Below are 24,486 nucleotides of genomic sequence, written 5' to 3' on the forward strand. Positions count from 1 at the left end.
TAGAAATGTATTGCCAATAAACTTTTGAAAATCAATAAAAGGATTTTATTTCATATATGCAAAGTGAAAATCTCTTTGATCACTTACATTTTTACAAATAAAAACAACAATACTGCTCCATATAAACTTTTATATAAACATCCAAGAAAATATACATATTATTTTTCCTTTTAGTGCTTCCAAAGCACAAAATGTCCAAGTCTACCTGAAGACTTTCTGTTGTCACATGCAAGAACAAGTGTCAGAGGTTAGTGCAGCCTCAGGCGCACTCTGCAATGTTTCTAGACACAATGGAAGAGCACTGGAGGTAGATTGCTTGGTTACTCTCCCTGCCCCTTCCCAGAGACAAATAAGTTACCTAAATAGCAGCTTTTTACTCTTTGATTCCAACTATCCTGAATATTGCATGGTTTAAAAGGCACAGCTAGAAATTGTGGGAAATTCTGTTGAGCACATGATGACCACTTCGATTCTACACGCCTACTTGTTCTACGGGACACAACGAGGACGCTAGGCAGTGCTCTCCTTGCAGGTGGCCCCTGCCCACTCGGAAAGCGTCTGGAATGGTAACACTCCAATGAGAGAACTCTATTAGCTGTAGGGGAGGAGCAGTGCTGTGTGATTTCACATCGCTTTTCCTAACTGGAAAAATAAACAATGAAATAAGAAAAAATACTTTCGATTATAACTCTTAAGGCGGAAGCCCAGCTTTTACTTCCAGATAATCATTAAAAGCTCTAGTCAAGCGCTTTTCTTAGCCCGAGTTAGGTCATTCATTCCCTTCACTCAAACATTCTAGAGGGCTTCAGGAAGGTCCCATTCCAGCCTACAGCATAGAAAAGGTGTTTCTTATTCCTCACTTGTCTTGGTATTAACATGATGATCTGCTGTTGATGTGATTCACATTGTTAAGAAGGGGATGGGAATCTATTTTTTCTAGTACCTTCTCAAGGTACTGAATTAAGACTCTTCTTTTAAACCTGAAAAATAAAAAGAAATATTATTGATCATCATAGAAGACTTGACAGTGTGCAGAGTGCTGTGTAGCGTGCAATCCAAAGGGAGTATAAGTCACCCTCATGCAAAGGTATGGCTTAGCAAATGCGAGGGCCAATCTAAGACACACACATACACATGCACGCACGCACGAACGCACACACGCACGCACGCACGCACGCACTAGCTAGGAGCCATGAATCAGGACTCTGGTCTTTCCATCTGAACACTGTAGGAAGCAGCTTTAACTCTGAGTGGGGACAAGTGTTCTCTTTCACAGATTAAGGCAGAGCCTATTCCCCTCTTTGTCTTTCCTTGGATCCAACAACTAAAGTAAACAAAAGAAAAGAAAAACAATACCCCAAACAATTAGAAACCTTTAGAAGTTTTCTTTATACCCACCTTGCAGCTTCCTTGATGGTGAACTCAACAAACTGTTTCTTTGTCTCCAGAGGTCCCTGCACTTCTTCAAGCAAAATGAAAATCCTTTCATACTCTGGTGATATTACAAAATTTAGAATTATAAAAATATGAATGAGAAATAAAATTCAATCATGCATCCTCAGAAATCATTCTTTATGGGTAGAAAGTCATAAGCACAGCTTGTATGTTAAACACTAAAATAAAAATGTCTACATACATTCATGAAAGAAATTCTTATAAACAGTACTCAAATGAGGTACACTGAATACTGGTTGCCCCAAACTGCCCTAACCCATGAAGCCTGTGAATTTATTACCATATATGCTTTATATGCTGATGGAATTAGATTATGGATATTGAGTTTGTCCCGGTTTATGCACAAGGGTTCAATGTAGCCGTAATATCCTTTTAAGATGGAATAGCATAGACATTTGATTGCTTCTGGAAGAGGGAGAATCAGTTTGTTTGAGAGTATTGCCCATGGTAGTGGACGACCTTGCACCCAGGAGTGCAAGGTAGATTCAACCAGTTACTAAAAAAAAAGAGGAGAGGAAGTTGAGGGGGTAGGAGGTGGTGTGGATCTAGAAGAGAGAAGTTGGGAATGAATATGATCAAAATATATTGTAAACAATCACAAAGATTAATCTAAAATTAAAATTTTTTCTTTCCTTATTTATTTATTTTTAGATAGGGTTTCTTTGTGTAGTCCTGGCTGTACTGGCACTCTCTCTGGCCTCGAACTCAGAACTCTGCCTCTATCTTCCCAGTGCTAGGATTAAAGGTGTATGCCACCATCATGCCTCGAACTCAGAGATCTATCTGCCTCTATCTTCCTAGTGCTAGGATTAAAGGTATATGCTACCACCACCACCTGACTAACAAATGAAATCTTAAAGGTCAGAGAGAAAAGACATTAAGAACAGAAGTGGAAAGCAAAAGAAAAAAAGTATTCTACTGCTGAGTTGATGCAGGAAGGGACCACGGGCACAGCAAATGCAGCCAGCCTGCAGAAGCCAGAAAAGGCAAGGAAACAGACTCTGCCTTTATCCCTGAGAAGCAGCACTGGCCTGCCAGCTTGCCTTCACTTTAGTCCAGTGAAAAATAGTCTGAATTGCAGAGCTGTGAAGTAATCAGCTTGTGCTGTCTGAAGCGATGGGAATCTGGTAACTTGTTAAAGCAGCAAAATGAAACCACTGTAAATTAAGGCCAGAAGAATCACGTTAAGTCATGTGAAAGCCCAAGACTGACCACAAATTGTATGAGCAGACTCTAGTCTGGGGCTAAGGGTACCTAACAAGCATGAGACTCTGGGTCCAATCCTTAGTAGCACATTAATTGACTGTGGCAGCACATCCCTGTAATGTGAGCACTATAGAGTTAGAGACAGGAAGATCAGGCAATATCAGCAGTCTGGACCACATAGAGAGTTCAAGGCCAGCCTGAGCTGTATGAGAGACTGTCTCAAAACCAACAGTAGAAATCTCTTGAGAATGATACAAGAGGGATTCTCCAATTGCATTTCTTATAGATACTCCATCACTACTTACTCCGTCCGAACTTTCGAACTTCCTTCATCAGCTGGTGCTTGATGTCAGCATTGATGCCTTGTGCCATGGCAGGAGTGATTTGCATTGAATTTGGCACAGTTTCCAAAGCAGACGCCATTGCAATTTTTCTGTCATCTACAGAAAGACTGCAGCTTTTGTCTCCTCCTATGAGTAAATTATTACTAGGTTTGTGAATGAATCCATCTTTCCGGAGACCAGTAAAGTCATCAGACAGTGAATCCAATTGGTTGGATAAAAGGCTGTCTTCTGCCACATTCATAAACTCTGCCGGAGCAGATTTTAATAAGAAGCCATCAGCTGCGCTTTGCCCATTTTCCATCTTCTCTTCATGGATATCATGAATGACAGTGGCATCTGGAAAGCAAATTAAGAAGTTGACCTGTGAAGTGAGCACATGGTATCAATCCCATGTACACCTCCATGTTCCTCAGCTTCAAGGAAATGACCGCTTCCACTGATGAAGAGGACAGAACAGACGGCGATATGAGACTCTTCCCACTATGAATGCATACAGAAATCAAGATGCTAATTAAGCACTCATAGGTCCCTGGTGCTCAGGGCTTAACGTCAACCTGTACACTTCAAAGTCACATATAAACTGCTACCCTTTCCTGAGTTTGAATCCCTACAAATTGTGCATACCATATGCTTCCTGAGCAAACCTAATATTCTGAGAAAACTGAGATACCCTACTAGGACGGAACAAATTCTCTGCCCTCATCTGCTAAGCAACTTCCTATCTGCAGATGATTCTGCCCGTTTCCCTTTTGATGCCAGAGTAATTATTTTTCCATTCTCAGGTCAATACCTCTATGCCATTTGCTTATCTTCTGCTGTGCCAGGCACCAGGGTAGCAGCTGAGAATGAGCAGTGAACAAGAAACAAAGAATCTGACCCCGCCTGGCCTTACAGAACCTACAGTGTCACGGGGCCATTGGAGAGGAACTACAGAATGAGCCACGGCGCCCTCAAAACTGCTTTCACTTGAGGAAAGACAGAAATAGGGCACGAGAGAGGGAGCCTCCAGGGCTGCCAGGTGGTGGCAGGATCTTCTGGAAGGATGCCAAGTTGTAGTGAGGGCAGGAGTAAGCCAGGAGCAGCAGAGTGAAGCGTGAGGATATCTCTGGAACTTGAGGTAAGAGAGGACTGTGGTGTCAGGCTATGTGGAGCTGTGTGGACCAGAGTGAAGAGTCAGGCTGTATCCCGAAGGTTCAGAAAAATGAAGGATGCATTTTCTGTATGGATGTCACATGCTTGTATTTATCTGCTGACATCTTCACTCGGACTTCTAATCGGGAGAGAAGATGGGTTGGAACTAAATAAGCATTAGATGCAGAGAGGCCATCTAAGAAGAAAAACTTGGTAAAACTTCATGGAAGCATGGAGTGAAGGAATGGAGAAAAATAGTAAGAAGCAGGAATTGAATTGAATGTCAAATTACCTCACCCTGTTAATGGGAGAAAGAGAATTTTAAAAATCATGGTCGTATGTCCAGACACCAGCATATGAGAGTACGTGATACTCAGCTCTTCCTGACTCTGGCTCAGTGACTTTAAGTTGGTCACTCAGCACTGACAATACAGTATTATTAACACTACATTCTAATAAAAGGTTTTTCAACCCTACCAATCCTTAAAGGTGACATAGCTTTTCCAGTAGAGTGAGGGATAACGTCATTAAGTACCACGCAGAAGGATGCCCGCAGAGCCCTTCTGGAGAGATGCAAACCAGGCGTTTACTTGTACAACATAAAACATTATTGTCTCTTAGACACTGTCTGTGGTTAAATACAGGCTTGAGAGCAGAGGAACGAACTGTAGTCTAGAGGTGTGAATATTAGGAGTTGTTCAAATAGAAATAGAGGAGGGCATGAGCAACTGAGCCCAAAACAACTGAGAGGGGAAGGCAATGTACGGAAAACACGAGTGATCTTGAGAATTGTTTCAGTGGGGTCAAGGAGACCCCAGACTTACCAGTTCAGTCACGAATAGGGGGCAACAGCACAGAGAGCTCTTAATAGTGAACCTACTTAGACACTTAGTTTATCTTCCTATCTTTTGAAGTTGATCCAAACGGTTACAGCAGGCATGCTCATAACTCCACATTTTTGTACTAGCATGTATTATTAATCACTAATTATGACATTAATACTACTTGTTAATTACTATAATTATTCATCTTCTTCCTCCACGCATATGGCTAAAACCACTGAGTCAGGGTCTCTGTGTCCTGGCAGGCCTGTTGTGCCTACCACAGATGCTCTAACTATGGTTTACTTAATCAACAACAAAACAGGAACCCAGGAAGAAAGACGAAGGAAAAATAACCACTACTCTGTACCTGGATGTACAAGGGTGGGTTTGAGGAGGGTTGGACAAGATGGGAACCACGAGGCTGAGAGCGGTCCCTTTCCGCCCACGTGGTTGGTGACAGGAGGTGGTGTTTGCGGCTTCCTCAGCAGCAGGGACATACTCCGCCTTCTCTTCGACGACATAGGACTGCTGGGCTCTCCGGGACGCTTCACTTTGTTTTGTGGCCCTACCACAAACTCATCTGCTTCGTCAATCATCATTCCCTAAGAAGATCAATGGACATATTTCATTTAAAACACCGAGTCCTACTCTGTACTCAGCAAATGACAGTTATTATTGTATTCAACTAACACAGCTTGCATTAGGAGACTCCACTTCCCATCTACACATAAGTCCTGATGTCCTTTTTAATTCTGATTTGTATACCATCTGGCTGAAAAGGATAGAGTGACAGTGAAAATATCACAGACACAGAATGGGTACACTACCTTCTTATCTTGCTTAAATGGATTGCCGAAAGTATGCAGTCTTTTTGGTTGATCTGGATCAATCTCTCGGAGTGGAGAAGCCAGCATCTTTAGATACTCCTGATAGTTGCCCATTTGTGCAACTGGGACACTATGAAGTGAGTCTGTAAAATTAGCAGCAGAGAAACTAATACTTACAGCTGAAGTATATGGTCCTTTTGAAAGGACATTGTCATAGCTGGTTCAGCAAAGTGTAGTTTAGCATTATCGTCTGAAATCTCAAATCTAGTATCCCAGGATCTACCACCATCTTTAGGATCTAGCATCATCTTCATTTGTATCACTCAGTGGTCTACAATCACTATATTGCCTTCAGGCTCACTTCACAGGGACTAGAAACTCCTTTACTTCCCAACACCACATAAAAATGGGCTGGCCTCCCACATGCCATCATCTGAGTTCAAAACACTGTGGACATTCTGCACTTTGAAGCACTGAGGCTCCATGGTGTTCTATTGTTCTCTATTTTTTTAAAAAAAAAAAGATTCATTTTCATTTTATGTGTCTGTTTTGCTTGCAGGTACGTATGTGCACTGCATACAGGCCTGGTGTCTGCAGAGTCCAGAAGAAGGTACCAGATCCCCTGGAACTGAAGTCATGGACAGTTGGAAGTCACCCAGCATGTAGGTGCTGGGAACTGAACCAGGGTCTCTTGTAAGAGTAATCAGTGCTCTTAAACAGTGGGCCACTGCTCCAGCCCCTCTCTCTGTATTCTGGAGCAGGTTTGCACTCTTTAGCCCAGGCTGGACTCAAATGCATTGAATCCTCCTGCCTCGGGCTCTTGAGTACTGAGCAACCATGCCCAGCTCCTCGTGGTACTCTCTTGTCACAAAGAGAATCTTACCCTCTGAGGATTTGATTAAATACAAAAGTTCCCTTCCTAGGAAGCCTTTGTTCACACACACAAAAGGTATAGTATCAGAGAGTTGGCTGGGAGTTGCTCATCTTTTTGTGGATAAGTAACCCCATTCAAAATTAACAAAATAAGATAAAGAAAAATTGCAAATCGTCACAATATTCCTGTTTATCTAGAGCTCATTACTTTTATGGAGAGTGGGTATTCACTGCTGACGTTTTCACAGCCAGCTGGGCATGATCAATGTCTGAGTGTACAGATTTGGAAATCTGACAGACCTAGGTTCCGCCACTTTGCAATGGGCTAACCCTGCCTGAACAAGCTACTAAAATGCTCGCTCTTCATGTCAGTGCCTATCAACTGGGCATAAAGTCAGTGTCTAGCTGAGAGTTTGAGACTTGCAAGAGTGAGCACACAGAACAATGGCGATGGCAGTATGGCATGCTGATTAATACATACCTGAGGGGAAGAGAACCAGGGAGATGGAGGGGTTGAGTGAATGGGAACACTGTGAGCATTAACACATTACAAAATAATTCTGCAATAAAGCCTGTCATGCAAGTCATGTCTGCTATTAGCCTAAGAGCATTCCACTGTTCGGTTACCTTCATCTTGTCCAACAATAAACTTCCGTGTTTTCAGTAAATTGGATCTCATTCTGGTCAACTGGTCTAAAAGTCCTCTACGTGGAATATCATAAGCATTTCTATATGTCTGAGGCTTCAAATCCTGTTTTAAATGAAACAATCTCAGTTATTCCTAAGGCTTTTAAATAAAAAAATGTAATACCCAACCCTCTTAAAATCTTATTGAAGAGAACGATATTTAATACAGCCGATTATTGGTAATTTTTCCAAGTAGAAAACCTTCTATTTCTTGTTCTGAATGCTAGCATATCCATAAGTCATTAAAGTCACTGGGGAAATAATTTTCAAGCCTATCATTTAAAACTCCAAATCCCAAGGTTTATATATGCCTGTCTGTAGCTGTCTTGTAGGACTGCTGCTTGTCACCTAGATTGATTCCCCCAGCAGGCAGGGAGGTAGGCTGCAAGAGTCTCACTACAGGATGACAACTGCAGACTGCACAGCAAGTGAAATTGGCTGCGGGCCCAGCTGCAGTGCCTTTGGAGTCTGCTGCAGCCCTGAGCATGATAAGCCAGGCTGCTGATGGCCAGGGCCCAAGAAGTACAGCATGGAGGGCCAGCTCCGATCACACTCGCTTCCTCCGTGAGAATGCCTGGGGCCAGAGGTTTCCTGAGGTCTGGCTCAGGCATTCTCTAAGCAGCACGAAGCCTCTTCATTCCCATACTACTTGCTACTAGTCTGTCGGTCGTAGGTACTAGATCTACATGGCAGCATGCCTACCCCAGTTTCCTTTCGAGCTGCTTACTTCCCATTCCTACCAACCAATATATCTAGTACGTTCAATTTCATGTTGGTATCTGCTGGCAGAATAATCTCAAGATGGTTTCACTAATAATCATTAACTCCCAAGTTGTGCATGGTGGGGCACACCTTTAATCCTAGCACTCGGAGGCAGAGGCAGGCGGATCTCTGAGTTTAAGGTCAGCTTGGTCTACAAAGCTAGTTCTAGGACACACAGGGTTATACAGAGAAACCCTGTCCCAATAAACCAAAATACAACTACCAAAACAACTACTACTACTAATAATGATGATAACAACTCCAAAATAGGCCATTATTTCAAACTAAAGCAACACAAACAATGAACGTACTAGGTAAAGTCAGATAAGCATGCCTTTTAGTGGCACAATTTACCTTGTTGAAGAGCCCTACTTGGAAGCCAGCAAATTCTTTGGTATTCAATTCTGTCAGTCTCGGTGCATTTTCCCCTATGATTTCTTTCAACAGCTTTCTAAAGTTTTTATTGTGAGCCAAGAGCAGGCCACCTCCAGAATGATTTTTCACTTTGATACCAATCTCCTGGGGGGGTTTCTTCCCCACGGATGCTAGTATTCGCTCTGATTCTAGTTTGGTCTAAAATGAAAGGACAGAACATGTTATCCAAATACCTACCATATCGTCATCATTTTATTATTTAAGAAAAATACTTTAAGAACCGCACTGAACACTTTTCAGGTGCGAATCACGGCACAACAGTTAAGTGAACATTTCCCTATGCTTCTCTGTTCTACCACGGCAAACACAGAGGGGACTGGAAAGACAAATGACTTCATGCAAATTGTCTTTGGTAGTGTCAAAACTATGAACAAATCATGGAGAAAATAGAAACCATGGGCAAGAATTTCATTCATAGACATGAAAAAGCACATATTGTTACTGCAAAATCTAATCTAAACCAACACATTTGCTTTGGATCCAGACACAAAGGTTTAAAACTCTGTATTCATATATGTAACTTATTGCTTAAATTCAGATCACATAGACTGGCATTATATTTGAAAACATTAAAAATGATGGTTTTTAAAAAAATGATATTATCCAATAAGTCTTAGAAAAATAAAGCTTAATTTAACAAATGTTACCAAGCAAATACTTTTTAATGTCTACTCAGTAAGTTTATCATTAACAAACATTGGGAAATCCCCTTAATAGGCATTGTATCAATTAATTTTCCTTGAATAAGTTAAAGCAGAGCATTTGGTATATTTTGTGTTTTAGATACATCTGAGATGGTTCAAGGAACACCGGTGATATAGATATTAAATTAGCAATAAGAAAAACAGAAATTAGCAACAATCTTTTCTTTTTCTAAAAGACAAAATTCCATCAATGTTCAATAAGCTTAATAATTTTTTATTTCTTATGGATTGGCCATAAGATTTATTTTCCTAACTAATTATTTGGAATATATATGTATATATATACATATATATATATGCTTAAGCAAATTCTTAAGTCATGAAATATGAGACAATATTAGATACAGGGTCTGTTTCCTTGAATGACTTTGAAAGCTCATTCAATAAAAGAATTCAGTTGTCCAAGAAGGTCCCAGCACTTGGATTAGTTTCAACTCTGTTCACTTTTCTTCCTTTGTGGCCATACCCTGACAAAGCCTTAAAGGCCAAACATAAACATCAAATTAAAAAAAAAATCAATAGATCAATAGAAAGATAAATAACCAAGGTCTTTACAACAACAACAACAACAACAACAACAAAAATCTATTAGCAGAGAGGAATGCAGGTTAGGGGGACTTGTTAGGTCAAAAATCTGGGCTTGTCTTTATTTTCTTTTGCACTTATGAGCACGCTGGATCTAGTATGCATCGGTAAGCTTTAGAATGCACTTTAAGGTTTTGGTCATTCCTAGCAAGGCCTGCCAGCATCCAACTATGTAGGCCTATAGGTCCCTTAGGAAAATTTGAGATACTTTGCTTAATATTCAGTTTTCTAAAGGCCAAACTTGCAAACATACTCAGCTGGAAATGCTGTAGTTGCTGCAAATGCTACTTCCTCCTTAAAAAATGTATGTGTGAATAAGAGCGTAACACTGCTGCATTAATTTATCACAGAACAGAATTGTATGCAGTGGTGCTCTAACTCGGTAGTTTCCAATTATCTCCATCCTATAAGAATGGTCTAGGTAAAAGTGGGAAATATGATAAGGAGGGCTGAGTGGAAGATGAGGTACTACTAATAGAGAGGGGCAGGCAAGGGACAAGGTGAACAATGGTGAATGAGGTGGGGCTCTAAAGGAATAGATGAAGGGCAAGAGAGGAGGAAGAACTCCACTCTCCTGCTCCCCTTGGGGTCTATCACCCTCCAGGTTGAAGAATACTGGCCTTATGTCTGCCCTGCCGCTTCTCCAGGGAATAGCAGGCAGCTATTTATCTAAGGGCTAGCATGTGAGCATAAGAACTTAACATGCTCCCTGAAAGTGATTTCAGGCAAGGTGTATTGAACCACACCAGACCTTGGTGTGCTGACTCACAAAAGGGGGAGGCTCTAGGCAAGTGAATTGAGGAGAAACTAGTTGGAGAACAGACAAAATATGACCCACAAGAGAACCCTATGAAGCCTCTGCCCCTCTTTGGCCACAAAATATCAGCCAGCATATGGGCAGAACAAACTGGCAGGCAGGAGAAATGGCACAGCATCAAATGATACTGACAGACCCTTAACTGCATTTAATGGTGAAGCTAGAAGCCATAGAGAATCACATTATTACTAATCCATAAAGTGTAGAGATATATACACATTTAAGTTGAAAAGTTACAATTACACTAAAGAATAAGGAAATGCACTTCTGAGGGCAAAGGATTTTGGTTTGTTCGTTTTTACCAATACTACCTGTTGGCTGAGTTTTTTAAGGTAAGAGATAACACTGTAACTAAGTCCACAATCTAAATTATCTGATATCAGATTTGGAGCTCCCATCATCCTTAGTGCTTTCTTTAATGGCTATAAGGAAACAAAATACACAACAGTAAGAATAGAATAAATCTTAAATACTCAAAAGTTCAGTTATAAGGGGCAAGGGGACATGATTCATTTCTTAGAAGTCAAGGTGCTGCACATAAAACCAAACATGGAACATTAAAAAGTGGCAATGAAAATAGCAGAGAAGTAAGGAGCAGAACAAAAATCAGAAGAGAGTGGGTAAGAAGAGCAACTAGCAGCCAATTCAAACAAGTACATTGCTTTCGGTCTTAATCCCCATCATTGACTCACTTCCCATAGCATATGATTGCAGAGCCCACACTTGCCATGGTAAATAGCAACACAGCCCACTTTCTCCTCCCAGCAACACCAATGGTCCCCTCGAAGACTCTGCCTTTTCACCTCTAGAAACTTGGCATTAAGTTAAGACAGCAAACCCCCCCGAAATGGCCTCGATCGTCTTGATTAGGATTACGTGACTCGTTCAGATCATTACGCATCATTTTCTCAAAGTATAAAAACCAGAATGAGGCCACGTCATGCTTTCTTCTCTAATGCCAATGCCTCCCCGTCATGTTGTATCAAGTATGTAATTTAATTTCTTCCAAGTTTTGTTTATGTACTGAAAAGCCACATTGAGTTTCTAGAGCTCAAAAGGGAAGTTGATGTAGCATGAATTGAGACAAATTTGTCCTTATATTCCAGAACTACAATTTTATAAGGTTAGTTTTTAATAAGAGAAACATAGATATGCTTATAACAATGACCATGGCAGTTAAAACTAAAGGAAACAGAAAGACAATGCTCTTTTGTGCGGTCATGTCATCTCTAAACTCTTTCTTATGGCTTGAGAAGACAGTGGCAACACAAATATTCGTAAAGTAAGAAGAGTTAATCTTCTTGCAGGGGTAAAACTTTGGACTCCTTATTTCTTATGACAAGAATCATCAGTGACAGTTAATATATATGTTCACACACAAATACATACTATTAAGTAGTATGGAGGCAGGGTTTTTAAGTAGCCGTCAAAAGCCTGTCGCCACTTCACATTTGGCTTAAGCTTGTGAACTTTAAACAAGTCATCTGTAACACAAAACCAAGTGACCATGTTAGTCCAGAGCCAGCTTACAAGATCTAAAATCAAGCAACTAACATGTAGAAATAGGAGCTGATTCAGGCCAGATGAACATTTCATCGCAATTTATCTGGCTGTCGCTCCTCGTTGTTGTAGCTACCAAAGTTCCACATAGATGGTCTTCAAGTTACAATAGTTCCATTGAAGACTTTTTTAAACTTAAAGATCGTGGGGCACCACCACAGCTAGCTTAATATGACTCTTGAACATCATGGGCCCTAATATAACTCAAGATATTTCCCTTAAATATGCAGACATTCCTCATCTTTTAATATATAATTATTTCAGTACTCTAAAAGTACATATTATACATATTACATGAAAACTTACAAACACCCTCTTTATTTCCTTCCAAGTGTGAGAAAAAGACTTGTAACTTACTAATTCAAACTGGTATCCCCAGCTATCAACAGCTACCTGCCATCCGTACTATAAACACAGCAGAGTATCAGCTCATCCTCTACTGTTCCTCTAAGCTCCATTAGGCAAACATTTTACTTACAGAGGAAAAAGATGCGTATGTTCTCTCCAAATAGGTCTATTCGCTAAAAAGTACTTTGGTTAAGAAAAGCAACTGGACATTTTCTTCTTTTTATTACCCTAATAAATTATTTACTCCCTATGAAACAAATTTCAATAAATTTACAGAATCATGAAAAGCAGGTCTTTTGTTCTTTTATTTTTTTGGCAGAAGAAAGCAAAAGAAATCAGGTGTCCTTGATCGAAGCCCTCAGGCTTTTTACACACCACTCTTGTCTTGTCGGGAAGCAATGAAATGCTACAGAAAGACCCTGCTATCCTGTGCTGGTTCTTGAAGTCTTTGGGGAATTATGTGGAGGTTTGAAAAGTCTACAAGAGCTGGGCTGTAGCTCAGTGGTATACCGCTTGTCTAGTCTACAAAAGGGCTTGTTTTTGAACCCCAGCACTGGAAAAAAATGAGAAAGAAATAGACTAAATCAGCTTTGAGGCAAAGCATTTACCATTGCTCAGTGATGAAGAACACTAACTCTCCTCTTCCAGAGAATCCAGGTTTGAGTCTCAGCTCAGAACAGCATACAACTTTCTATACCTACAGTTCTAGGGGAATCTGAAGTCCTCTTTTTGGCTTCTGTAGAATGTAGGCATGCATGTGGTACACACACAAACATGCAGGCAAAACACCTCTATACACAAAATAATAAATTCTTTTTTCTAATTTATTTATTTATTTATTTATTTATTTATTTATTTATTATGCATGCAGTGTTCTGTTTGCATGTATGCCTGCAGGACAGAAGAGGGCACCAGACATTCAGGCAAAACACCTCTATATATAAAGTAATAAATTCTCGCTTATTTATTTATTTATTTATGTATTTATTATACACTGTTCTGTCTGCGTGTATGCCTGCAGAGCAGAAGAAGGCACCAGATCTTATCTTATTACAGATGGTTGTGAACTATCATGTGGTTGCTAAGAATTGAACTCAGGACCTCTGGAAGAGCAGTCAGTGCTCTTAACCTCTGAGTCATCTCTCCAGCATCGCTCTTCCCACCACAAATAATAAATTCTTAAAAGGAAAATAAAAACTAAAGGTATTACTTATTCTGTTTATCTGATCTGTTTGCATTTAAAAGTCTCTCTACTATTTCCATCCTTGTCCACATAGAGAGCTTGAGCCAGCTGGCAATAGCAGTACAATAAGATAGAGAAGAAGCATGTAAGCACTATCATGTTTTATTTGTCTTCCTGGGTCTCCTTTGTTTCCTTGCATGACATTCTTCAGCACAGTGCCAATAGTCAGTAAGAGTGGTTTGTATATGAATATTTTACTCGGGGAATAGATCTTACTTTCATTATAAAAAATAATAATAAAAGGGAAACTTTGGAAAGACATGAATAGGATGTGTTTAGGGCAAAAATTGTAGTGATGTTTCATTGGTGTACACTTATGCATACTGAAGATTAAATATGTGTAGCTTTTGTATGCCAACCCTAGTGCAATAAAGTAGATCAAAAGTACACTGAAAAACGGAAAAATAACAACAGTCTAAATGAAGATTACTCAATTGTCTTTACTATGTATTTGTGGGAATTGAGGACATATTTGAAAAAAAGGATAGATTAATACATAAAATAGAGACACATTTTATTAGTAATTTAAGAAGGATTTATTTATTTCTATTTTAGGCATCTGGTTGTTTTGCCAACATGTATGTCTGTGCATCACGCTTTGCAGTGCTCTCAGAGGCCAGTAGAGGATATCATATTCCTTGGAACTGGAGGTCAAGGTAGCTGTAAACTGGTGAACCTGTGTATTCTGGAAGAGCAGCAAGGGCTCTTAAAGGCTGGGCCATCTCCCCTGCCCCTTTATTGTAATTTTACCGTCCTCTCTCATACAGCCTATACTCTTAGAAAGAACATATGTTCAGGCTGGACTAAGAAACAAAATAACTGAACTATACAAAGCAACCATGCTGATATATTTATGATGACCTGCTTTCAAATTTCTTAACTAGGAACTTAAATGCTGCCTTTTAAATACATCGTACATTAATAGTAGTACTGCAATCAAATGTTTTTAAAGGCTTCATCTTTTAAGCAAAAATTTAGAAACCCTCACATCCCCCAAAAAGACCCTCAAAACTTTACAACTAGAAGGATGTAATGAAGTATATTACTCTAAAAAGATACCGCTCTCCAAATGAAGAGTAAACATCTCCATACACATTTTTAACAGCATTGAGTAATGGCTACTTAAGCTTAGCCATTTAGAATTTTGTCATGGAATCAATTCGTAACTTCTAAACCTGCTTAGTTGAATTGACTCTTGTACCTTAATTCCTCACTCTGCTTAAAACATAGGCTTATAAAGTACGTAATATTCCATGGAGAAAGGCGTGGAATGCAGTCAGTAGCCTCACAGAAGTCTGAAGAAAGCCACCAAATTCCTCTCCAATAAAAGCCCTAGTTTTGGAGCTAGAGAGCCGGGTCATTTGGGAGGTGCGGTGAAAGCATGAGGACCTGAGTTTAGGGTTCCAGCACCCACGGAAAAGCCACTCAGCAAGTTCCACATAGACCAAGACACTGGGTTTCAAAAACCAAAGCGGAAGATGATTCACAAACTCATCTGACATCGACCTATGACCTTCACACACACATACGCACATGCTTACGTTAAGTGTGCGTGCACGCGCACACGCGCACACACCATCTACTTTTCTGAGGGCATTCAAACTCATCTACAGAAAAGCCAAGATTCTCAAAACTGGAGAAGAGAGGGTGACTAATGGAGTTTGCAACGTGAAGAACCGCTAAGGTCAGGTATCTCATCTAATTCACTTATAAGCAAAACAAGAAGAAAGCAAAAGAAAACCAAGTTCTATCTTTCCAAATCAGTTTTCACACATTTATTTGCGCTAGTATTGGTTATTCTTCAATGAAGTTTGAACTGCTCATTAATCTCTTATCTACTGGGTATTTTTTTGCCATATTTTAAAGGTGACTAAGTAGCACATTTTACTCACCTAAAAGAGGAAGTAAAACTGGGTAGTTGTAAGGCATCACAAAGAGGTTTACACAAGTTAAAGTCGTACTAGCTTTTAAATAACCAAATGGATATCCAAGCTCATTGTATTTTCCACTGCTGGTGACAAACACCTAAGAACAGGAAGAAATGTACAGTTATGGCAGTCATTATTTTCTGTAAAGCCAAACTTCTGCAGCACTCCACAGCAACATCTGTGGCCCAGCAAGGCAGAAAATAGACTAGGTATTTTTGCATAGGGTTATGTAAAAATAGCATGCTAAATAGGCAGATTCAAATTATAGTTTTTCAATTATATTACAAATTAAACCAGGTGATACAATAGCCACTCAGAGGCCACAGGACACATTAACAATACACTTGGTAGTATAATGAAAAAATGATGCTGAAATAGTATTAAGAATGCCAGTTTCCCAAAAGAACAAGGCATGATTACAGTAGACCTAGAAAAAAGGGACTGTGGTTGCATGCCTAAAGCACACATTCCAAAAAGAAAGGCCATTTAAAAGACTGCATAAAGAGTCCTCATGCATACTGCTGTTAAGTCTTGCTGTTTCCTTATTTAGTCATTCTTCACTCGATAAGTAATTATAACCTATTACGAGACAGAAGCTATTGCAAACTTTCTGAGTCAGCAAGGAGATGCTTCACTTCAATCCCAAACGCATTTTCTTGGCTACATCAACTTAAAAGACTAGAACATCGGTTATATTCACATAACCATTGTTTGATTTATTTATTGGTACTCCTGAGTTGGTATGTACTATTTGCCAGCTTCCATACACTTGCTGTGCCAGAGTCCTCCAGTCACCATGCTTTCTCTGTGTTCCCTGTTTAGACCCTGACCCAAATGAGGACACCAGTATAAGCTTCTAGAGGCCTGGTTCTATGCTTCCCAAAGACCTTTGGTAGGACTCCTTAATGACAGCACTTCACCATGCTAGCTTTCTGTAATAGCTATATAACCTACCGTTCAGGAAATTCCTCTTAAATCTAGTTATTATGAAAATGTGCCGGGTATTGTGGCACATATCTTTAATTCCAGCACTTGGGGGCAGAGGCAAGCAGATCTCTGCAAGTTCGAGGACAGCCTGGTCTACAGAGTGAGTTTCAGGACAACCCGGGCTACATAGTGAGATCCTGTCTCAAAAACCAAAGAACCAAACAAACAAAAAACAAAAATAAGAGAAAGAAAAAGGAAAAAAATCTCTTACGTAATTGATGACTCCATAAAACGTTAGTACTAAAAATGATTCCCAGATTTTTGTTGCAATTCAAACTTTAAACAGATAACTATAATAAAATAGAGTGTATTTTGTTTCCTAAGGAGAAATGATGCATCGTGCAAAATAAAAAAAAATGTGTCTGTGTGTGTGTGTGTGTGTGTGTGTAAGCGCAGAAGCATATGTATGTATAAGTGCACATGTATGTACATGTGTATAGGCCTAAAGGTTAATGCTGTGCATTGTCTTCAATTGCTCCCCACCTTATGTTCTGAGACATGATCTCTCAGTGAACCTGATGCTCAACAATTGAGCTGGCCGGGCTGGCCAGAGAACTCCAGGTCCCCTGTCTCTACCTCTCTAGGCTGGAAGGACAGCTACACGTTCTTGATGAGCATTTAAAAAAACAGTGAGTGCTGGGGATTGAACTGCGGTCCTCGCAGATGTGGGCAAGCCCCTGAGCGAGCCTTCCCCCAGCTCTAGAATACCTTCTTATTAAGGTCTTAGGAAATTTCCTCGGTCCTGATTTGTTCTTATTCAGTCCCACTGATCAATCAGATCAGATTAGTATAAGGTCAGGACAAAGACTATGACATTTGAGAGGTTGTGGAATAGTCAGGACAGATTTCTCAGGTTTCTTTGAAGAAGATTTAGGAGTATGCTGTGTAGAGTGAAAGTTTATTTGAGAGAAAAGGTGTGATTTGTAATTTTATTTAATTTTGTTGTAGAAATTCAAACCTCCTATTCAAACCAAACTATTCAAAAGAAGTTAGTCTTCTTTTGCCTATATTTCTAGAATTTTAGGGGTAAACAAGTACATGGCTTGGTGAATATTCCAGAAAAACGATCAACGTCAAGAAACCCAGCAAGACTGGCAACTCCTTCCTTCCCTTTCTGGCCACTACCCTGCAACCCTCAGGAGGAAACACTATTCCGCCTTCTGACGGAGGAAGTTAATTTCAGCTGTCTGAATATAGAAAAGTACAAGTATACAATGGGTAATCTTTTTTGTTTGATTTCTGTTCAATATTGTAGTTCTGAAACTTTTTAACTTTCTTTTTCTTTTTGAACCAGATTTTCTCTGTGTAACAATCCTGGCTGTCATGAAACTTGCCTGCCTCTGTCTCTTGAGTGCTAGGATTAAAGGCACATGCCACCACCACCCTGTAGTTTTGAAATTTTGTTTCTTACCCCTTCACATCCTTGACTCAAACTTGCTCCTTTTCTTTTGAACTAGCCTTAGTACCTTGAGAGAATTAAAGTAGTTTATAGATACAGTGCACCAGTGATCTCACATTTTAGAACAAAACAGATGAGTGTCTGAAAGTGTTCCCTGTGTCAAGAGAACCTAAAAATTACTGACTGATAAGTGGTCCTATAGCTCAGTCATAGAATGTATATCCTTGTAATGTGGAGCTTTTTTTTTTTGTATCCAAATAAAAAAGTCACAACTTTCAAAAGTCTAGAATTTTACAAGTCAAATCCACGGGCAAATCTATTAAGCCATGAGCAGATCCTTCTGATTGCAGCACAGCACTTAGAAGAGCGAGCGAATGGTACCCTGCACTTGCTCATCTCAAAATCCCAGTTGACCTATCAGTGAGGCTTCTACTAACCACACTGCTGTCTCATTGCCTTATACTCATACATAAGGGAAGCTCAGATTTCTGCTTCTTGGCCCCAAATATACAGGACTTCTCATTTGTCAAGTTCAAAATAAGAGCTGAGCCTTGCTCATACCTTAATCAAATCACACCCCATAGCTTAATGATTCCTAACCTGGGAAACAGAAAAGAACGGGTCTACCTAACCCCAGCTCCTCAAATGCATGGTTTTGTTAGATTTTACTTCCATAAATGGCAATATATAGTATGTTAATATTTCATACCTTTCTAAAATTATTCTCTTGACTATGTTGTTTATTTGATAGCCTTTTAAAAATACACTGTAATTATTAGCAAATTTAAAACATTTTAAAATAATTTTTGTAAAGGTTTTAGTTTTTATTTTTTAAAGATTTTGTTTGTTTTTATGTGTATGTGTGTTTTTCTTGCCTGTATGTATGTATGTGTGTATGTATGTATGTATGTAAACCGCATGTATGCCTGGTGCTCATGGAGGCAAGAAGAGCACCAGATCCCAGGAATTGGAGTTAGAGACAGCTGTGAGCTACCACGTGCCACATGGGTGCTGAGACCTGAACCTGGGTCCTCCACAAGAGCATTAAGTGTTGTTAACCACTGAGCCATCTCACCAGACCCTTATTAGTCCTGGCTGTCCTGGAATTTCCTCTGTAAACCAGGCTACCCTTGAACTTCCAAGAGCTAAGACTAAAGGTGTGGGCTACCACGCCTGGCCAGTATGCACTCTTAACTACTGAGTTATCTCTCTAGACCCCCCCCCCAATTTATAACCAATTCCCAGATCCCAGAATGAGTATAGACATTTGGATAGTAGGTAAGGATAGGTACCTGCCAGCAAGTATGAGGAGATTTTCTTTCCAGAATGTACTGAGTTAAGGGAGAAGGTTCAAGTTCATATTTGTCAAAGGGCAGTTTATCTATAACCATTGGTTCACAATCGACACAGGAAAACCTCACAACAGGATGAGATGTTCGTGGAGGCTAAAAAAAAATAAAGGAGGAAATATAATCAGATATCAAGCAAACTCACAATTATAACCATTCTGAAAGCCCTGTTACATTTTTGTCAAACCATCACTAAGATACAGATTAGTATTTGAAGAGTTCTAGAACTTTAAGAATCACCATGGGGGCGGTGACTCAAGTTCTTTCCCTCTGACCCCTACTTAGGATTGGAAGAGGGAAGATGACCTAAAGCAGAGCTAGAATTGCAGTGACGTAATAACTGCGTTGATTGTGTTAAAGTAACCCTTATGGTCATATGATGGACTCTCACGTTGAAATCCATTTTGTGAGCTTTAAGCATTCCTGAGTGTCGGTCTTCTGTATCAGGAGGTTAGATAATTGAGATACCACTGGACAAGGAGAACCTCTGAACTTTTCTAATGAGTTTAGGCTAAGAAGCAAACGGAAAAACAGCAAAGGTATGGAAGGACAACATACACAATGATAATACTGTGATACCCTGGTCACAACTTCAGGGCCTCACAGGGACTTTATAGCACTGCTCATACCCACAGGTTTGTTTTGAATAGCTGAAACTGAGGGTGCTTTTGGTGAAACTTCAAAGGCCGGTGTGTTTGGGGCACCACAGTAGACTAAGGGAGAAGCGATTTTCTCACCAGGTTTGTCTAACTAAAGAACACCACTGAGAGAAGGGGGGGCTCAGAAAGGTGGGAGGCTAGTACAAGCACGATGAAAGCAGCTTGGCTTCCTTTATGCAAAGAGGAAACGAATGCATTTGGCATTATCATTTATAAACTTAGAAGATGCTTGAGAGTTGACAAAAACGGCTCTCGAGTGAACTACATGAGGGGGAATGGTAACGCAAACTGTGAATAAGTTACTGGAAAATTTCTATGATTTTAGCTTTCCTTTCCTTCAGTTTTAATCAGTCTTGTGAACTGTCTCTGATTTCTTAGATCTGAATATCTTTAAAAAAAATCAATAAACATCTGACTGAAATCCCCTTGCTAGCAACAATGAAATAAATCTGCCACTAAAGGGGTTTGAAGGGGCGATGAGCTGACAGGTTTGCCACCTCGGAGCCCTGGGAGAGAGAAGAGGAATATTTTTCCTCACCCACAGAAGCCGATTAAAAGATGTCTGTTCTTTGAGCCTCGCATGACTTCTCCTGCAAATCTAAGAGCCCAAACCGGTAGCCTGGGAGAAAATACAAGTCACTGTGGAAATTGCTAGAACCTAAAATGCAAATTAACCTGAATCAGGCAAGTCGTGCACTAGAGGAGCAATGCTATGGTTGTATTCCCCATCTTTAGCCACGGAGCACACAGGAACTGCTCAGGTCTTCTTTCCTTGAGGACAAAGAGCAGAGTGTTTTCCTAAACACCATCCCTGAAAAATAGCCAATTCATCTGGTACTAAGAGTAACAATAGCATCCAATCCTCTTCTACTAAATGCAGTTACAAGAAGACAAACCTTTGCTTATAGATAATTTTCTAAGCATTACATAATTACTAATCATTAAAAAGTAAATGGCTCAGCCGGGCGGTGGTGGCGCACGCCTTTAATCCCAGCACTCGGAAGGCAGAGGCGGGTGGATCTCTGTGAGTTCAAGGCCAGCCTGGTCTATAAGAGCTAGTTCCAGGACAGGCCCCAAAGCTACAGAGAGACCCTGTCTCAAAAAAACAAAAACAAAACAAAACAAAACAAAACAAAAGTAAACGGCTTACCAGGGCATGACTGACTATAGGAACTTGTAAAACTGAGTAAGGGCAACTGTGAGTTCAAAGCCAGCCTGGACTACAATGTGAGAGCCCTTCTTAAGGAAAAAATAAAAAATGTGGATTCAAATGAAACCGAAGTGCCTTGATTAATAACATGGAATCAATAGAGATGTGTATCAATAGATGGATAAATGATACATAATAGAATTTCAGCCATAAAAATGAAACTGTCGCTAGGTGTGGTGGAACACGCCTTTAATCCCAGCACTTGGGAGGCAGAAGCAGGTGGATGTCTGTGAATTTGAGGCCAGCCTGGTCTATAGCGTGTGCTCCAGGACAGCCAGGGCTACACAGAGAAATTTTGTCTCAAAACATCCCCCAAATATGAATCTGTCAAATTTGTAGGATAATGGGTGCAACTAGAAAATACTTTATTAAGCAAGGTAACTCAGGCTCAGAAAGACATATGCTCTCTCTCATAATGAACCCCAGTTTTTTTAATGGTTAAATATGCATATCTAGATGGGAGAACTAGGTAGGTAAGGGCCAGGAAACTAGGAGGCCCATCAGATGGGGAAATAAGAGGCCTTAAAGAAGCAAGGTGGGGAAGGCAACAGAATACAGGAGCTATTAAAATAGAAGGAGGAATGCTGGGAGCAAAAGGCTAACATGAGGACAGGGCAAAGGGCTGCTGAAGAGGAACAGAGGACCCTCGACCAAAATGAAGCATGTGTGAAAATAGCATAAGGAAGCCTGTTTCTTTGCAAGCGAATTTTGAAAACTGAATAATACTCTAAGGTAACCGAAAGGAACCAGCAAGGAAGAAATGAAAGTGTATCTAAATAGGAGTGCACATATTTTTATCTGCACTTCCCTTCAAGGGCAGAAGACAGCTGTTTGTTCACAGTTTTCTCTTGCTTTCATCACTGAGAGCAGCTGCCAACTGCCCGATTTTACATTTTCATGCCTTGAAGCAATATCGACCGCACAAACCAGTCTTCCCTTATTTTTCATCATATTGTCCACAGAAAACACGACGACGTGTTCAGTACAGGGCTATAGTCGCTGAGAATGTGTGAAGCCCTAGGTTCAGCTCTCAAGATTGCCACGAAAACAAACAAAACAAGAAAAGCAAATAACAAACAAATAAACAAATAAATGCAAATGTTACTTGGAAAAATGTATCTTTTAGGAGGAAGAAAACATTAAAATAATGCTCTCCTAATTTGCTTTCAAATGTATCAAAATAGTCAAATCCAAAATAATTTCCTGTATAAACTATAAAAATAAAATTTTAAAAAATATTTCAAACTTTGGTTACACACACACACACACACACACACACACACACACACACTAAATAAATGTAAAAAAATGTAAATAAAAGCAATACTTTAACATCCATATGGCAAAGGTAGCAGTACAAAAGACTAAAAAGTATGACAAAATAAAGGCCATTCTCCTCCTTTGCTTTAAGGCATAGAACTAGCTTTTCAATAAAAGATGTGAACCAAAAGAGTGGGGGTCTACTTGCCTGTGGCACAGCTTAAAAGTCTGGAGCTATTTCAAAAACTTCATTGTCATAAAATTAAAAACCCAGATCAATGCTTACCCTTTTCATTTATAATACTTACTAGTGAAGGTAAATTCTGTTCTGGCCAAAAAGATTCTGGAATTGGCCAGTGTCCAACAGGAACACCAGTTTTAGAATTAGGTCGCACATAGATGAGTTTATGACAGCTGTGCCATGGCTGAGCAGCAAACAAGTTGCTCGGCCTATACAGATCCATCAGTCCGTCTGCAAGAGAAATACGGGACAGAAGGCATGACTGTTTTTACAGCTACTCATCTTCTTGTGTACAACTTTCAGTTTCAGGCAAAAGACAAACTGAAATAAAAAGTATGGCTTATGAAAAATGAAAGAAGGAAAAGGCAGTGACAGAGAGAGAGAGAGAGACAATGTTAATCTAATTTGCCCTTGAACTCAATGACTCTCACTATTCTTAATGTACTATGAAAATATGAAGTTGTGTGGAAAACTAGTGAGACCTGGGCACAAAAACTAAGCACATCACAATACAATGGTCATTTTTCAAGAATTTATTTACCAAGTTAGGCAACTGAAATCATTTGTTCTCTGGGATAGTTTTTACATCTTTGGGATCCCGCAAAATAGATCATAAATTCCATTTTTGCTCTACAGTCAATGACCCCCAAAACAAAACATACGCTTTCTAAATTTACTCAGAACTCGAGACTGTGTTGGTGGTATAATCTATGTATACCTAGGAGTGGGGAATATAAAACAAATGGCTCAAGGTTGTTGTGAAAAAATTCACCCCATTTTCTCCATACACCATCAAAATTCTATATAATCTGATCACATATAATGCAGAGGAATACACCACTAATGCATTTTAATTATTTGATTATTTAAATTAGCTTGCTTTTTTGCCCCCTCCGGGGGGAAAAAAAACTTATGCCATGATTTGCTAGTCTAAATTATAATTAGGAGGACATTTTAGTTACTTGGGTGTCAATTTTCTTAAATAACAGAAGATTTGATTTACTTATTTTGGCATTATTTTTAAAAAGTAATTAATCACTTCAGATCAGGAGATTTTTCAGGGATTCACCAGGCTCTAGCAAAAACATAGAAATAACATTTGAGAATCCCTCTAAAGTTGGGCACACGATGCTGGGAATGCCCATCTTTCTGAGCAAAGTATTACTTTCTTTTATCAGATTCTTTGATTCTACAGAACTCTGAACAAAGTGGAACAATCGGCAACAGAAAGAAAATCTGAGCTTCTTATGTGACAGCAAATGCAGCTAGCGTTTCCTTTCCCGTTCATGTTAAGGCAGTAAATACAAAATGGGGTGGGCAGTCAGTGGCCAGCACTACAGCATACCCTTCACTGTATGGTTGATTCAGTATATACTGTGAGGTCCCAGTCTCCTTTGGCAGATAGTCTTATCTCTTTTTATTTTTTTATTTTTTTTGAAACAGTGTTTCTCTGTAGCTTAGGAGCCTGTCCTGGAACTCACTCACATAGACCAAGCTAGACTCGAACCCACAAAGATCCGCCTGCCTCTGCCTCCCGAGTGCTGGGGTTAAAGGCGTGCACCACCACTGCCTGGCTAAAATAGTCTTATCTTAAGAATCCAAGAAACTCCTGAAATTAGGCATAAAACTTTCTGTGTGTGGCTTAAATCCTT

The 24,486-nt window shown here is 39.8% G+C and overlaps 1 protein-coding gene across 4 annotated transcripts in view; it reads right to left on the bottom strand.

Annotated features, from left to right (window-relative positions):
- Window positions 1-22: 22 nt before the first annotated feature.
- The window catches only part of Sage1 (sarcoma antigen 1), a 52,833-nt gene continuing 28,369 nt past the window's right edge, over window positions 23-24,486 (bottom strand). The window contains exons 7-18 of one of the 4 annotated variants that reach the window (XM_048457763.3): window positions 22,902-23,065; window positions 19,408-19,560; window positions 15,694-15,826; window positions 12,040-12,134; window positions 10,962-11,072; window positions 8,464-8,682; window positions 7,288-7,411; window positions 5,788-5,930; window positions 5,328-5,562; window positions 2,967-3,341; window positions 1,399-1,492; window positions 23-980 (exon numbers count right to left, since the gene is read on the bottom strand). In XM_048457763.3, the coding sequence (XP_048313720.3) occupies window positions 872-980; window positions 1,399-1,492; window positions 2,967-3,341; window positions 5,328-5,562; window positions 5,788-5,930; window positions 7,288-7,411; window positions 8,464-8,682; window positions 10,962-11,072; window positions 12,040-12,134; window positions 15,694-15,826; window positions 19,408-19,560; window positions 22,902-23,065 (1,955 nt within the window). In that variant the 3' untranslated portion in view covers window positions 23-871. The other 3 variants (XM_048457765.3, XM_048457764.3, XM_085684469.2) reach the window with 3 other exon arrangements.

The sequence above is a fragment of the Myodes glareolus genome, chromosome X (assembly GCF_982192425.1).
Source record: "Myodes glareolus chromosome X, mMyoGla1.1, whole genome shotgun sequence".
Classification (NCBI taxonomy): Eukaryota; Metazoa; Chordata; class Mammalia; order Rodentia; family Cricetidae; genus Myodes; species Myodes glareolus.